We start from the raw sequence: 15,885 nt of genomic DNA, 5'->3' as shown, positions 1-15,885 counted from the left end.
TGTTCATGATTGTTTCCTTTGTTGTGAAGAAGCTTTTTAGTTTGATTCCATATTATTTATTGCTTCTTGATTTTACTTCTTGCATTTTAGGAGTCTTGTTAAGGAAGTCAGTTCCTAAGCCAACATGGTGGAGATTTGGGCCTACTTTTTTCTTCTATTAGGTGCAGGGTCTCTGTTCTAGTGCCTAAGTCCTTGATCCACTTTGAGTTGAGTTTCATGCAGGGTGAGAGATAGGGGTTTAATTTCATTATGCAGCATATGGATTTCCAGTTTTCTCAGCGCCCTGATTAGTAGAACATATTTCTGTTTTTCTTTTTCTCTTAAATAATACTTCTAAGCTAACAGAAATATAAAATTCAAGGGAAAACAGTTCTTTCCTGTGATACTCTTATAGTCAGCCATAAGTGTTTTAGCCAGAGGGACCAGGTCAAGAATTAAACCCTATATTCTTGGAGATTTCAGATATTCTGATTCTTTGATAACAGTGAGATCCTTCAGGTGTTTTTCAACTCAGTATACAGCAGGCCTGTGGAGTAACACTGCTCCAGATGAGAGAACATATATATTTTGGGTGGAATAAAGAAAATACTCTTGGTCTAATCTTAAAAGATAATGAAGTCTGAAGTCTAAATGAGCATGGACTGATTACCATAAGCAATGTAGAATTGAGACTGGCAGCAGGCAAAGACTTCAGAAAAGGGGCTTTATTTCTCTGGCCATAATGAATTTTTTAGGATATGATTCTTTTTTTCATATACTATAAAGTTCTGAAGCAAGGGCCTCTGTGTAAACCACCTCACACACTAGGATGGTGACAATCAAAGAGATAGACAATAGCAAGTGCTATTCAGAGTGTGGAGAAATTGTAACTCCTGTTGAAAAGCACCCCGTTAATGAAAGACCCCCGTTTCCCTGTCCAAGGAGAATCACACGAAACACTGGCTGCAAAAGCACGAGGTGGTTTATTGGGACACAGGCGCCTGCGGGTGCCCAGTAGAACCTCAGCCGGAGCTTTGGTGAACTGGCACACCGGGCTTGGGGATACAGAGATTTTTATAGGGTTTGGGACAGGTTTCGCGAGGCGGGAAGCAACAGGTTTCTTATTGGTTTGTTTAAATCTAGCATATAGGCCACCTAGGGGGTACAGGTCTGCATTCCAAAAACCACAGGTCTGCATTCTATTCTTTCTGTTCCTGCTTATCTGTTCCGGTTTATTCATTCATACCTCAGGATGCGGGTGCTCTGTTCTTCAACCGGTTGTCCGGAAAGCATGCCTGGCGCCTGAACCTGTTTATGGCCTGCCTGATATCTTGGTTTCATATCTTGGCCTTAGGTAACTGGGCTAACTGGGCTAGGGTCTTTCACTGTACATCACTGGAGGGACTGTAAAATGATGCAGGCCCTTTGGGAAAGGGTTTGGTGTTTCCTCAAAAATGAAACATAGTTACCATATGACCCAATTCCATTTCTAGGAATATGCCCAAAAAATGGGTAATATGAAGCCTACCTAAACACATGCTCCTGCACATTCACAACTATATTAGTCACAGAGCCAGAAAGAGAAGACCACCCAAGGCACATGGGTTGACAAGTGGAGAAGCATAGTGTGCCATGTGCTTGCAATGGAATGTGATTCCGCCAGGACACAGAGGAGGTGCCGATGTGTGCTGCAGCAGGGGGACCTGGGGACATCACCAAGTGGAAGAAGCCAGATAGAGGGTCACCTGTGAGTCTGCTAATGTGAAGTTCCCAGAATAGGCAAATCCATAGGTGCATAAAACAGGTTAGTAGTTGTCAGGGACAGGAGGAAGAGAAGAATGGGGAGAAACTGCTAATGGGGACAGGTTTCTTTGGGGGGTGATAGAATATTCTGGAGTTAGATTGTGCTGCTGATTGCTTGATCTTGCAAAATTTAAAAAGGCATATTTCATTTGTACATTTTATTTCGATGCATTTTTTTTTTCTTTTTTGATACCAGGGATTGACCCCGGGGGCACTCAACCACTGAGCCACACACCCAGCCCTTTTATGTCTTTATTTGTATTTTGAGATAGGATATTGCTACATGGCTGAGGCTGGCTTTGAACTTGTGATCCTCTTCCTCCTCCTCCTGCCTTGGCTTCTTGAGCCTCTAGGATTATAGGCATGCACCTCTGCACCCAGCTGCAATTAAAGTTTTAAGAAAGAGCCTATACAGAGATAAATATGCACATATTTATTGTCAGACTTTAACTGCTATGTCAAGTATAATAAACCTGGAAAAACCTTAAATAAATACACACATTAAAATTGTAAACTACTCTAAGTCATAATTTAAAATTTATATTTCATGCAGTTATTTCTGATGCAGAATATGTAAATATTTACAACATTTGAGCAATTTCAGAGAAAATAATAACTCTTTCCATATGTAATCTGATCACGATAGTCCCCCTTCCCTGAGTCCTTCTGCCCCTTAAGAAACCTCTGCTTTCTCATCTTTATCACACCTCCTGTTTACTGCTGGCTCTGCCACTGCCAACATTCAGGTAGCACTTACTTGAAATGTTCCTCTTCAACATGCTAAGTTAAAAGAAATGTGGGAAAGCTTTGATGTAGACAGCTTTGGCACTTACTGACCAGGAATGTCTCATTGTCAGTGATACCTGGAAGTTCCTTAGGAATTTTAAACTCTCCTTAGAAACATAACACTCTCTTCCAGGAATACTAATATACAGAATAAAACAACTAAAAATAATCATTACACTTTTCACTGTAAAAATCCACTTGGTGCTTTACATGGTGAATTCCTACGAATTTAAAATCTTACATAATACAAAAGAATTGTATTTACATCAGACATTTGGCAAACCCCTTTGTAGGAGGGCAAAGCACATCAATATGTCTACATGTATTTTTGCAAAGAAAGTCACAAAATTGTACCTTCATTTGTTTGTGTTGATGCTTTTTTTTTATTAGCTACACATGACTTTACAATGATCTTGACAACTCATACATTTATGATGCTTTTATCAAATCAGAAAATTTGGCCTCATGGAAGTTTCATCATGGAAAGCAATAATTTGTGTAAAACTATGGTAACAAGAATCAAACCCTGTGTTCAGCTTTCACTCTCCTGAGAGCATCATGTCCCACACAATTGCAATAAAACCTCAGAACATCATACTTGTTTGCATGTTTGTTTTACATAAATCTACAGCAAATGCAAATTTAAATTTGTTAATAAACAAGGAGGTGGCAACCTAGATCAGGAATATTTACCCTATCATAATCAACAACACCTACCAATGTCAAAAGTCCCTTGTAAACCTTGTTCTAAATTAAGAATTGAGGAGGAGCATACTATATTCAAGGCAAATAGGAAGACTACTACCTCTAAGAACACTTTAAAAGCCCTGAGTCCCACAGGGACAAGATCAGGACCATGCTTGGTGATCCTGGCACTGAGTACTAAGTAGGATTTGCACCTCGCACCACCAACAGACTCCTGTGCAGTTGTCTCTGGGCATTAAAAATCTTTTCATGTATCCTCCACCCCCAAGTTGGAAGCCAAATATCACTGGACAATTGATTTCCTGTAAACTATTGATAATTATAATGTACTCCTCAAAATGCAATTCTGTAACTAGCAGTTGCAACACAGTGAGGGTCAAGAGAAACAGAGCCAGGAAACATTGTTTCTCCACTGAGATTCAGAGCTTCCAACGGAGAGTTAGGAAAGGAATTCTGAGTCCAGACTCTTGATTTCTTCCGCTTGCTTTGAAGAAGACCCTCTCCTCTAATAGCCTAGCCAGCAATTTCTTTGTCCTGAGAATAGGAACGAGAAGATTGAGTCTTTTTGGTGGAAGACTGCACTTGGCTCTGAACTTAATCCACTGAAGTCATGGTCCCAGCTGTCAAGGCATAGGACAATGGGCCAGGAAGGCCAGGGGGCAGGACACCTCTGCTGTCTTCAGTGGTTCAGTCTAGTTCCCGGGATGCAGTGTTCCTGCAAGTGCAAGCAAACATGCATGTCACCAGAAAACTTCAGCATAATGCATACTGTAAGTGACAACAAAATGCACATCCCAGCACAGGCGACTGTGCATTCTGGCTGGGACCATCCAAATAGCAACATCAAGTGCTGTTCAGTTAGAACAGGGAAACTATCCTTTACTGCACAGTAATGGTGGCTACAGGTGATCACGTATCTGTTAAACCCTGCAGAAAGCACAACAAGTGAACACTAAAGTAACCTGGGGACTTTAACTAATAATAATGCATCTCTACTGATCCATCAATTGCATCAAATGAGTCATGCTAGTTCAAGGTGCTGGTAACTCTAAGATTTTTCAATTTTTCCATAAACCTAAAGTTGAACAAAAATAATATAATACTTTTTTAAGTATTTTCAAGGGACTTTACTTGACCCTTCCAAATCCTCACGAAGCAGAGCAGATGTTTAAGAACACAGATTCTAGAACCAGACTGCCTGTGCTTGAATCCTGCTATACCACTTAGGAGTTTTGAGACTTCAGGCAAGTCACTTAGCTTCTCTCTGCCTCCTCTGCTCCATCTAAGTCAGGAGAAATAGAATAATCATCCTATCTCATGGAGTTCCTAGCTTAGAACAGTTCCTAGGGCACAGTAAGTGCCACATACGGGTCAGTTGTCACCATCATTATTATCTTTCATAAAGGAAATGGCTCAAGAAAGCCAGATCTCTGTTTCTTCCCTCTCCTGCAAAGAAACAAAACACCTCTCCAATAAGTGCCATAGAGATGGAGAGGTCCTGAGGACAATGCAGGCTGGAAGGGGCCCAAGGATGAGCAGAATGCCTAGGGAGGCGCTCCCTCATGACATGCCACTTGCAAGTCTTACCAGATTCCTTTGAGCTTAGATGGAGTCCAGAGGCACCTGGCGGCTTCCATGGGATTCAAGGCTTTGGCTGCTGCTGTGGGACAGGTGAGAACAGTAATAAGCCACTGTTTCCACATGAAGAGAGGAAACTGTTCAGAAGGTTCACAGAATGCTTTGTACAAGAATGCAGCTTACCTCGCAGGGACAAATTTCCTTGCTGCAAGAGAAAGAAAACCATTCCTTTAGACCAAATGGCCTTTAAGGACATTGCCAATCCAGACACAATATAACCTGGTGACTAAGGCAAATGCAGAGTGCACAACAATAAAAGGACAAGCCCAAGTCAGGAATTTTTTTTTTTACATGGACTTTCTTATTTCTTAAATGTCTGAAGTAGTTTTAACATTTTTTTGCGAGTGAGATGGTACATGGCTGCGGTCGCAGCAACTCAGGAGGCTGAGGCAGGAGGATTGCAAGTTCAAAGCCAGCCTCAGCAATTTAGTAAGACCCTGTCTTAGAATAAAACATACAAAGGGCTGGGGATGTGATTAAGATCATATGGTTAAGATCCCCTGGGTTCAATAACCGGGATTTAAAAAATAAATAAATAACGTGTTTTTCGATACTCTTTAAGCCAAACAAACCATGAGTGTGAATAGATGTGTTCACATCTTCCTTAGGCAATATTCCGAATTAAGACTGTATTCCAAATAGTTTTTTAAGGAAGCATTTATCCAACTTCCCAGGAGCACAAATCATATCAGTCCCATTGTACAACTCCAGAGACAACACAGAATTCAAAGCAAGTAGCACCTCCTGGAGTTGAGCAATGTTAATTAACACAGCTAACATTTATATTTCCTAAAATACTTCAAATTTCATGTTGCTATATGAACTCTTCCTAAGACTTTTGCTTAATTATAAAGCAGTATATTAGTGTTTCTGCAATTACTAGATTCTAGTAACTGTCTAAATTTATAAGAGAAACCATAACTCATCAATGAGAAAACATATTTGGAGCACGTTCATAAGCTCCCTCACCTTTCTTCCGAAAGTATTTCAGAAGCCAGAGGAGAACTGATGTCAGTGCCACGAGGGAGGTTCCTGCAGCAGAAAGTCCAGCTGCCAAGGGAGTGCTGGACTCGGGGGGAGCTGCGGCAACAGAGGGGAGGATGGGCATGAGGAGCTGGCTTGAAAGTCTTTCTGTCCGTCCACTTCTCCTTTTCTATTACCTCGTTCCCAGGAGCAGAATCCCCATCTGGTTCGAGTCATGAAGCAGAGGTGGCTAACCTGCCCTTTAGACCTGTCCAGCTCCCCTTGGCTGCCCCAGCTCTGCCAGGCAGAACTCTACCTGCCAGCTCTTTCACACCCCTCACCCTTCCCTGCTGGACACTGTGCTGTACTTGCTCAGTCACCCCCACACCCCCACCCCACACACACACTTTCTGTTTCACCCTCTTCCTTTCCCCTCAGGTCTTCTTTGCCACTGTTAGAATTCTGCCCATTCCGTCCACATGCCACATCTACCGTTTTCTTCCTGTCTCCATAAACTTAAATATGTGCAGATGCTTAACCACTCTGATATGGGCCCAGTGCATCTTTAATTGCTCTAGTAAGACAGCTCCCTCGCTTCTCTCTGGTCTCCCAGACAACCAGCATCAACCAATGCATCACCTTCACAGGTAGGCAGCGTCCCAGACCAGTGTCCTGTGGCACCACATGTCAGAGCTGCAGAGCCATTGAGCATCCAGCCCTCAGGACATGCAAACTCACACACAGTGCCAGACACAGGCTCCCCACTGCAGCTCATGTTGACCTTTCCTGGAGCTGCCAGGCTTGAACACTGCACCACTGCAAATGACAGGCACATGGGGAGGGGGGTTAGGAAACATCTGCTGCAAACTTGTAAAGTGGCCCAAGTCACCACAAGCCTAACTTATAAGCACTACATACAACTCAGCATGTGGGAAATTAGAATCAAGCCCCCTGAGACTACTGAGGCTCACAATCTTATGAGGCATGTGACCTGCACCCTCAAGTCTGAACTCACCCTACCTTGGCAGGAGGGGACCTCATGTGTCCACTGCCCCTGAGATGTGCACTCCAGTTGAGCTGATCCATGTAAGTCAAAGCCATCGTCACAGTGGAAGGTGCAAGAGGACCTGTAGGGGAACTCTCCAGTAGGGGAAGGAGAGCACTTCACGGAGCCATTCAGGGGCACAGGGAGAGCATCGCACTGCACAGCTGGAAGGCAAGAGTGAGCCCTGTGGAGCCCCGTGTGCCACGTGGCTGCAGGGGTCTCCAGGCAGCCCCCACCCTGGGCTCCCCAAAGCTTCTGTCTTAAAGTCAAGTAGAAACAAAGACAGTATCTTTGCATGTGGGCTCTCACTGTCCCAGTCCCCTGTGAGGCCACACTGGAGCCTTTTGGATTCCTCTGCAAAGAAAATCCTGGCTCCCAGGAGAACCTACAGCTGGATTTATTTTGGAGTCTCCAGAAGCACTAGGAAGACAAACCACCTGGCCTCACTCTGGGCTGGATAAAGCTCCACCCTGGAGAGCTGAGGCTCAAAACAGTGGTCAGAAAATACCACTGAGAGACTGCAGGCCATTTGGTGTTTGACAACCCAGTTCATTTAGGACTAAGCAACACCCAAAAAGTAGAGACTCCTCGTTATTCCCTGACCAACTGGGAAGATGGCTGTTTCCTTTGAGTTCCAGGTCCTCACCTATAATGGCATCTACTAAACAGCAGCCGTTAACCGGGAATTGAGCATTGTTCTTCTGACATGCAAAAGAAGTTAAGTCAAAGGAAAGATTTTATGCGTCCAGAGGGCAATTACAGATCCTGGATGCGTGCAGATGGCCAAAAAGAAAGGAAGAGAAGAAGGCACCAGGAATATGTGCCAGCTTGTAGCTGGCTTTGGGGTTGCAGCTCTTTGCCCCTGGAAACCATTCCATGCTGTATTTGCTATGAGGAAGCTGGTGCCTGATAAGAAACCTGCAGGTCTCCAATATCCTGGAGTTAAGTTTCAGTGCTCATGTGTGTTCAAAGCCATCTCCCACCTGACCCACACAGGGGGCTTCCCCATCACTGCTAGATACTAGCAGTTGCAGAAGAAAGGAGGAATGAGAAGAGTTTCAGCTTCAGGTCATGTTCTCATTCTGCTTTCTAAATTTTCTAATGTGATTTTCTTTAGACTAAGAATTCTGCCTATTCCATGTCTCTGTCTACAAAGTATATTAACATAGCATTTTTAAAAACCAGCGAAGCATTTGCTCATGCTACTATATACAGTCCTTTCCCTGGTTCTTTCACATGAGTCTCAGGTATGAATGTCACTCATCAAATCTGACATCTGTGGTTAAAATGGACACGTGCTTTCATTTTCCCTGCGTAAGCTTGAAGATCACTGCTCTTTTAGAAAAGAAAGTGAAAGGAGAGAATCCCTGGCTCACCTCTACACACTGGTGTTTGCTGTGTCCACTGCCCTTGTGCTGTGCATTCAACCTGGGCTGGTCCCAGCAGCCTGAAGCCCCCTTTGCAGCTGAATTTGCAGGAGGACTTGAAGGTGAGCTCGCCAGCTGTGGAGTAGCTACAGTGCACAGAGCCATGCTGAGGCCGGTGGATGGCTTCGCATGTCACAGCTGAAACACATGTTCCCATTTATATCAGCAAGGCTGGCTTGCCCACTTCAAGTGTAGGTTGAGAAAGAGAATGCTCACTTCGTCCAACGTGGACACTCTACCTTTACACAGCGGCTTCTCGTCATCCCAGTTCCCAGAGGAGGTACACGTGAGGTTCTGAGCTCCCACTCGTTCGAATCCTTCCTTACAGCCAAATGTACATGTGGTGTTCCAGGGGGAGCGTCCAGGGCCCAGGCCACAATCCATGGTTCCATTGTCTGGATTTGTCAAAGCAGCACACGCCACCACTGGGGAGTTGAAAGAGCTCCATGAATTTCACAGAAGCCTATCTTTACCTCCTATTAACTTGGAATTCATAACAGTGAGGAAGCCACATCCGAAGGGCAGATCCCAAAGTCAATGCTTGGGAACATAATCACCCACAATGAAGCTGTTATCTGTTTTTATCAATGTTTCCATCTTTTCCTATCTATTTCTACTTTGTGCAAAATGGTCTCCATTTATAAAAAGGCAAAAATGAATAAAAAATAGATTACTGGTCAGGATTTTTGACTAGTTGTGATAATAACAATGCTGACATACAAACTGAGTGGGATCAAAAGGACGGAATTTTTTTGTCTCTTCTCCAGAAAAATAAGATTGAGACAGAAAAAGGAGATGCTGAGCCAGCTGGTGGTCCTTGTCTTAAGCTAGTCCCAGGGCAGGGCGAGGCAGACAGGGAAGGGAGAAGAGAAGGGAGGGCATTAGGATTCTGCAGGGCGGTTCTGCATTTCCGTGATAGTCTCCTTTGTAAGTCACCAGAACCTCAGAACTTCCCACTTCAAACACAGAATATAAACCTCCCTCAAACCGAGTAAATAAGATTTGCTAAAGATGGGGGGGGGACTCCCTGGGGTTTGCAAGGAGTAGGAAGGGAACCTGGGTTAGAGAAGGGTGAGCTGGGGACACCCTGTGCATTCTGAGGGAGATTTACCTCTGCAGGTGGGAAGAGGAGCACTCCATTCCCCAGAGGATGTACACCAGGTGGTCTCCAAGCTGCTTGGCAAGTAGCCACTGTCACAGCTGACGGAGCAGGAGGAACTGTAGCTGAAGGTCCCAAAGGGTGAAGTGCAAACCAGCCTCCCATGCTCAGGGTTTTTCTGTGCTTTACAGGTCACAGCTGGAAAAGGGACCCAAGTCACTTCTGCCAGCTTTCACCTCGGACGGGGGTTGGGAGGATGGGGAAGACAGGCTATGACTGGGTCCAGGGAAAGGAGGACGTGCAGGCCCGACTCCAGACCACCTGGGGCAGGGGATGGTGCCTTGTCTCAAGTGAAGAGAAGGTGACGACACACTTACCGTGCTCACACTCGAGTCCACTGAAGCCGGGGTGGCACCTGCAGGTGTAGTTGTTGATGGTCTCTACACACTCCCCATGGCCGCTGCAAGAGGCTTGGGTGCAGGCAGCTGCAGGAAACACAGCCGTGAAGACAGATGCTGTGGTGCTTGTGGGAAATTCCTCACAATTTAGGATCAATCGCATGTAATGACATCACCTAAGTTATGGGGTGCCCGAGACTTTAATGGTGCCTCACAAAATGCCAAACCTGAGCTCCAGGTTTGTCTGGCATACTTGATGTTAATGTTGGAGGTGTCAGGAGGGGTGCAACAACACCATGCACAGAGACTCCCTCAGCACACGCCACGAGACACTTCCCCTGCCACAAGCAAACCAGCGCCTGAGCTCCCTGCGTGTGCTCACACTACACATGTGCACATGTTCTTGCCTACATCTGTGCCAAGGAGTAAAGGGGGGCCTTGGCAGGAACACCTGGTTTTCAAATCACGTTTCAGAGCAAAGAGGCCACGGTGGAGACCAGTGGCTGCCACTGTGAGTCGTCAGGTTGTGGCTGCCTGTGGCTCCCTACCTGTGTAGCACAGCGCGAGCTTCTTTTTACTGCAACTCTCATCGTTCCACTTGCCGGAACCTTCTGGTCTCTTGATGTAGATCTCCACGCAGTCCTCGTTTTTCTGCTTATTATTGGGTTCTCCTGGAGCCCAGTTCTTGGCTTCTTCAGTCAGGGGCTTCTGGGTCCCCACCCAGATCCACACACCATTGACTTTTCTGATGCCGATCCAGTAATAACTTGGAGAATAGCTCAACGTGGCGTTCAGGTACTCGATCTCCTCTTTGTTTTGAATTGCGACCAGGTGTGTGTACCTTTGCTGACAATAAGCACTAGCCTCATCATAAGTCATGTTTATCCTGGACACATTGTAAGTCCAGGCCGCGCTGTATTTAATGAGGAGCACTAGGGGTGGAACAAGAAAGAAAGGCAGCATTTAGTCCTGCTGGGCTTAACTCTAGCTCTCTGGGTCTTTACTGTCTTATTTATGCCAGACTCGGGATTTGGGGTGACAAAATTTTTCACCTTTTCAAAAGTAAGAAGAGGAAATAAATATTAAAGAAACCAGAGTTTCCTGTGCATCACTTCTGTGGCCAACCACCCCCAGGACTTTGTTGTCCCCACCTTCGTAACAAATTTGTTATTCTGCTGGTGACTCTGCAGTATTGAGCCCTTAGTATGAGCCACCAGGTGCTGAGAGAGGCACTTTTCAACCGAAAATAACATCTTTTGGAATTTTATATTTGGAATATAAAATCACACAGTGCAGTCAGATTGTTGCCTACTTCAAGTTTGTCAAGATGTCCCCACATGTACCTAAACTACTGTACCATTGAATTGTCACAGTGCCTATGTAGGCCATTTTTGATCAACGTTTTACACATATGGAAATATGACACTAAGAAGTGAATTTCCCTAGTGCCAGGCGGGAAGAGGCCAGAGATGCTGCTAAACACCCTCTGCACAGGACAGCCCCACACGAGAAAGAATATCCTGGTCTACAATGTCAGTAGGGAGGTGATGAGAAACCCTGGTCCAGTGTTACCAAAAGTGAGAGTGGAGAGAATCTGACTTACCAAAAGTGAGAGTGGAGAGAATCTGTGAAGCAATCATGGCCTCAGGACTTCTTCTCACCGATGGATTGGACTTGAAGTACTTTCCTGGGGAGAAAAATTAATTATAGAAGGAAACGTTAGGCAGCCAGTTACTCAAGTCATTCGAGCCTGGTGTTTAGGTACCAGCATAAGATTTGAGATAAAGGATTCCAGTGCCATAGCTTATTTGAGAGATGCTACTGGAAAGAATGAATAAATTTTAAGATCTTCCTCATTTAGGTGAAAGAGAAAAGACAGGCTTTAACCACACTACAATTAAAGCGTGCACAGATCTCTTACCAGAGGCTGTTTACACATCAGTTTATTCTGATGAATCTGTTTCATGGCCCAAGGCTGCTCTTGCAAAGGAGTCTGCACTTACAGTTCTGCGCGGTGCTCCTTGGCTCACACTGCTCAGGTGTGTTGGGATGCTTCTGTCTCCTGATCCTCTGGCACTTGTGATGTGAAATCAGCCAAGCCAAGCCCTGTTGAGCTTCGCCTCTGTTGGGCCCTTTATAGCAGGGCTCACATCCTGTGAGCAACAGGAGACTGTCCAAATCCAGTCAGGAGGAAATCACCAAGGCATCCAGAAGTTTCCTGGTAATATTTACAATGCTAAAAATTACAGTGATGTCAGAAGTGCTACCCCTCAAAGTTAATTCTCCTTTGTATTGCATTTCTGTTGAAAGATGCATGACTTTTAATTACAAAGCATAAAGTCTAGGTCTTTAAAATGTTTTAAGACTTTGTTTATTGTAATGTTGTTCACATAATTGTGGCACCGATCATTTTCATAAACAGATACGGAGAAAGTGTACCAAGGGTGCAGGCCAAGCAGGCCTGGCTCTGCCTGCAGGGAGCCCTGCACCCTCAGCTGCACCTCTCTTGGGAACCTGACTCAAAAGCAAGTTCCCTCCAAGGCCAAAAGGCAACATGATTGTTGGAAATTTGTACTGAGAAAGCTTCCAGGAGAAATTCAGTACCAGAGGAAGGACGGGAGAAAGGGGTGAAGAGATTGGCAAGGAAGGTAATTAGCACACAGATGTTTCAACCAGGGGTAAATCCACTCACCCTAATAATCATCCTGCATTCTGCCAGAGTGTTTCCTATGTCCCTGTCCCTGGGTGGGTGCTGGGGGCTGCAAGGCTTCCTCAGGCTCCCCAGGGTCACTGAACAGGCCACAGACTGACCTCCCTGGAGAGGCCCCAGGACTGCAGGGGCCAGGGGAGGGAAACAGAGGGACTCTGAGCTGCCCTGTTGGTGCTGTCAGGATCTCCGCAGGGCTCTGACCTGGGCAGGGGTGGGAGGGCTAATGGGGAGAGACTTGAGTAGCTGGAGCTGTTGACTGTTAACCACCTTCTACACAATTCAAAATTCCCCCAAGAAACAGGCCGGTGAGAGGGCCTTTGTTCCACTGTGTCTCCCAAGCTCTGAGGATGTGGCTGAGTGTCCCTGGGACAACCTCCCTCTTGGGGATCCCTCCCCACCCCTCCATGGGGGAGAGGAAAGGAAAAAAAGAACAAGTCAGACACAGGCGCAGCCCAGATTGCGCCTCCTGAGCTGCACTGTCCCCTCCCAGGCGCCAAGGGTTCCCACTTGATCTTCCCTTTTCCTGGAAGTCCCTTGTCCCGCCCCCCACGCCCTTCAATTGGACATGGAGATGTTAACCACCCCTGCTTCTGTGCCTGGGCCCAGACATTCTCCTCTTCATGGCAAAGGGGCACCCCTGAAGGAAGGAGGGGGGCCAGCCTGAGGATTGGGGTCTCAAGCAAATGCTAGAATCTTAACCGTGGCTCTCTGTGGATAGGGGTCTGTTGGAAAGTAGCTCTGTCCACAACCACAAGTGAAAGAGCCTCCATGGAGATGTCCATTTGTGTCAGGTCCTCACTGCCAATGTCCTGGGAGACTAGGCAGCCTGTCTCCTGCGTCTTCCCGCTCTCCTTCCTCTGGGGAAATTTATGTCACCTCAGAGTACTTATTTTTTACAGCCTTGCTAAACCACCACCACCACCATATATATATATATATATATATATATATACTTTGATAATATGTAAGTCACCTTGGCAGAGACTTAGGTAAAGGGGGAATCCTAATCAAGTCCCAATTTTATTTGTAGAATACAAGCCGAACATAAGAAATTCTTGCACACAGAAAACTGTGAAATAAAATTAATCAGTGTACAACTACATTACACAGTGGCAGCTCTTATCTGATAAAAACGTAAGTACATTTGATGCAGAATTGGTGTAGGTCCCTGCAAATTCATTTCTCAGGAAAGCTGAGTCACTCACTGGGGGTTTGTAGACAGATGAATATCTGGGTGGATTAGGAACTCCAGCTCTCTCCCACTCCGGTCTCCACACCCAATGAAGAAGTGGGGTTCTCAGATTAAAGTATGAAGAAGAATCACTTGAGCATCTCATTTATCATATACAACTTCAGATCAATAATTAGTGACACTGACTTAATCATTCCAGGTGGGACCCAGGAATTCATGCTTCAAACGAATATTTGAGGTGGTTCTGATGGAGCAATCTGACTTCACCACACTTTGAGATGTATAGACCCAGAGTATCTAATTTGGAGGAACTATCTGATAAAGTCCATTTGGGATGCTCAAATATACATAGGTACCAGCATTTTGACCAGAGGTTCACTAAAGTTAATCATGGATCCTACTCTTGGGAAATGAATTTTGACAGTGCTGGGTAAATACAAGGGATATTTAGGATGAGTTGTTGTTTTCAGTTTTCATTCATGGAAACAAAGAAAAGGAAGAGCCCCTGACAAATTGACACAAGTGTGTACATGTATATTTATTAATTTATTCTCTTTTCTCCTCTGTTCGCAGAGGGCTCAGTAATTCCATTAATTCTCCTTGAGCTTCCTGGATGATTCTGAGACTTAGAATTTGGATTGTATTTTGTGTTTCCTGTTTGGCAGCACCTTATCTGGAAGCTTCTGCTCTCTGTGTAGGGATTTAAGGACTAACTAATGGGAATACCTTCAAAATGAGCCAACTCTGGTGAATTCCCAGAGCGGAAGAAAAAGTATGGGTGGGCAGGTTAATTAACAAGACTTTTCCTGAATGTGGCCTGACTGCTGACCATTGTTAACAGGAGAGAAAAAAATACCCCTGATTTCAGAAAAGCCCCCTGACCCCTGCTTATTTTGTAAGTCAGAAGTTTCCTTAAGGAGTATTATTAGCTTTGTTCTCAGGACTCACATCAGAATTGTCCACCTGGTCACTTTTTAAAGCATCACTTTGAATTTATTCTTTCACAAACAAAATGAAAAAAATCCAAATAGATCTTCAAGGACACCAAATGATGATGAAAACAGGTACTTTTACCCCCAAAGTAAAAATAGGTGATTTCAAAGAAGTGAAGTAGGAGAACATCCTGAATTTTCTAGATCTCCCTAATTGATGATTGAAATAAATAAAAAAAATTTTAAAAGAAATTGAAATAACCTTTGTAAGTGGAAACATACTTTAATTAAAATGTTTGCTAACAAAAACTGATCATTGATAGCTTAATTAGGTAAGTATTTGGAAATAGCAAGATTAACTTGATAACAATGAATATCAAATGCAGTGATTTAGCACAAGAGATTTCAATTGCACTAATTAGCTCTGTAACGTGGAACAAGATTCTTTTCCCTCATCAGGTCTCAAATTCCCCATCTGGGAACCAAGGGTGCTGGACCTCAGCCCTGCTGGCTGTGAAGCTACCACATAACAATATTATGCTTTAAGAGACCTGCGGCTTTGCTGCCCACTATTTTAAGACAAAGTTGTTGTTGTTGTTGTTATTATTATTATTATTATTATTATTATTATTATTATTATTAGTGGTGCTGGGAATTGAACCCAGGGCCTTGTGCATGGGAAGCAACCACTCTACCAACTGAGCTGTATCCCCAGCCCCAAGTTTTCATTATTTTTCTTAGCTGTGAAGTTTTTAGAAAACAGTTCATGTCATGCTCCACACATAGTGCCTCTGAAGACAAGCACTTTACGTACATTGCTTCATACAAATTTTACAAAGTGAAAGGCAGACATGAGTCCCATTTTGCAGAGAAGGAAACTTGGTTATTCACCTAGACAGGGTGAATACTCACCTGAACTCTTCAGTTATTAAATAGCAGAGCTGGAATTCAAAGCCACATCTGTGTGACTCTGAAGCCTGTGTCCTCTTGGTCACTTCATACTTGTTTAATGCAAACCTCAGCAGGGAAGTGACCCTTAGTATTCATATGAGAAAATGTTGTAGAACTGTTATGGTTTAGAGATGAGGTGTCCCCCCAAGTGCACAGGTGTGAGACTGCAAGGTTTCCAGATGACGTGATTAGATCATGAGAGGTGTGACCAGATAGTGGGTGGTTAAAAGTAGAGGTAACTATAGGCAGGTGGGGTG

At 44.6% G+C, this 15,885-nt stretch overlaps 2 protein-coding genes across 2 annotated transcripts in view; one reads left to right on the top strand and one right to left on the bottom strand.

The window, feature by feature from the left end:
- The window catches only part of Firrm (FIGNL1 interacting regulator of recombination and mitosis), a 363,157-nt gene that overhangs the window by 267,760 nt on the left and 79,512 nt on the right, over positions 1 to 15,885 (top strand). The gene's annotated exons all lie outside the window — the stretch shown is intronic.
- Sele (selectin E) lies at positions 4,876 to 11,483 on the bottom strand. Its single transcript, XM_077802850.1, has 11 exons — positions 11,447 to 11,483; positions 10,392 to 10,781; positions 9,823 to 9,930; positions 9,458 to 9,643; positions 8,586 to 8,771; positions 8,296 to 8,484; positions 6,895 to 7,083; positions 6,514 to 6,690; positions 5,881 to 5,991; positions 5,035 to 5,056; positions 4,876 to 4,930 (listed from the first exon to the last, which is right to left on the bottom strand). The coding sequence occupies exons 1-11, from the start codon at positions 11,481 to 11,483 to the stop codon at positions 4,876 to 4,878; spliced, it is 1,650 nt and encodes a 549-aa protein (XP_077658976.1).

The sequence above is a fragment of the Urocitellus parryii genome, chromosome 9 (genome assembly GCF_045843805.1).
Source record: "Urocitellus parryii isolate mUroPar1 chromosome 9, mUroPar1.hap1, whole genome shotgun sequence".
NCBI lineage: Eukaryota > Metazoa > Chordata > Mammalia > Rodentia > Sciuridae > Urocitellus > Urocitellus parryii.
The sequence above is the reverse complement of the archived record's forward strand: the minus strand, read 5'-3'. Positions and strand labels throughout refer to the sequence as shown.

What these genes read in the sequence shown, in the direction of transcription:
- Sele (XM_077802850.1), bottom strand. Translation starts at nt 11,483, where the DNA reads ATGATTGCTTCACAGATTCTCTCCACTCTCACTTTTG. An exon ending in TGAGGTCCCCTCCTGCCAAG is followed by an intron (nt 6,691 to 6,894) that starts GTAGGGTGAGTT and finishes TGTCATTTGCAG; the next exon opens with TGGTGCAGTGTTCAAGCCTG. An exon ending in AGGAAATTTGTCCCTGCGAG is followed by an intron (nt 4,931 to 5,034) that starts GTAAGCTGCATT and finishes GTCCCACAGCAG; the next exon opens with CAGCCAAAGCCTTGAATCCC.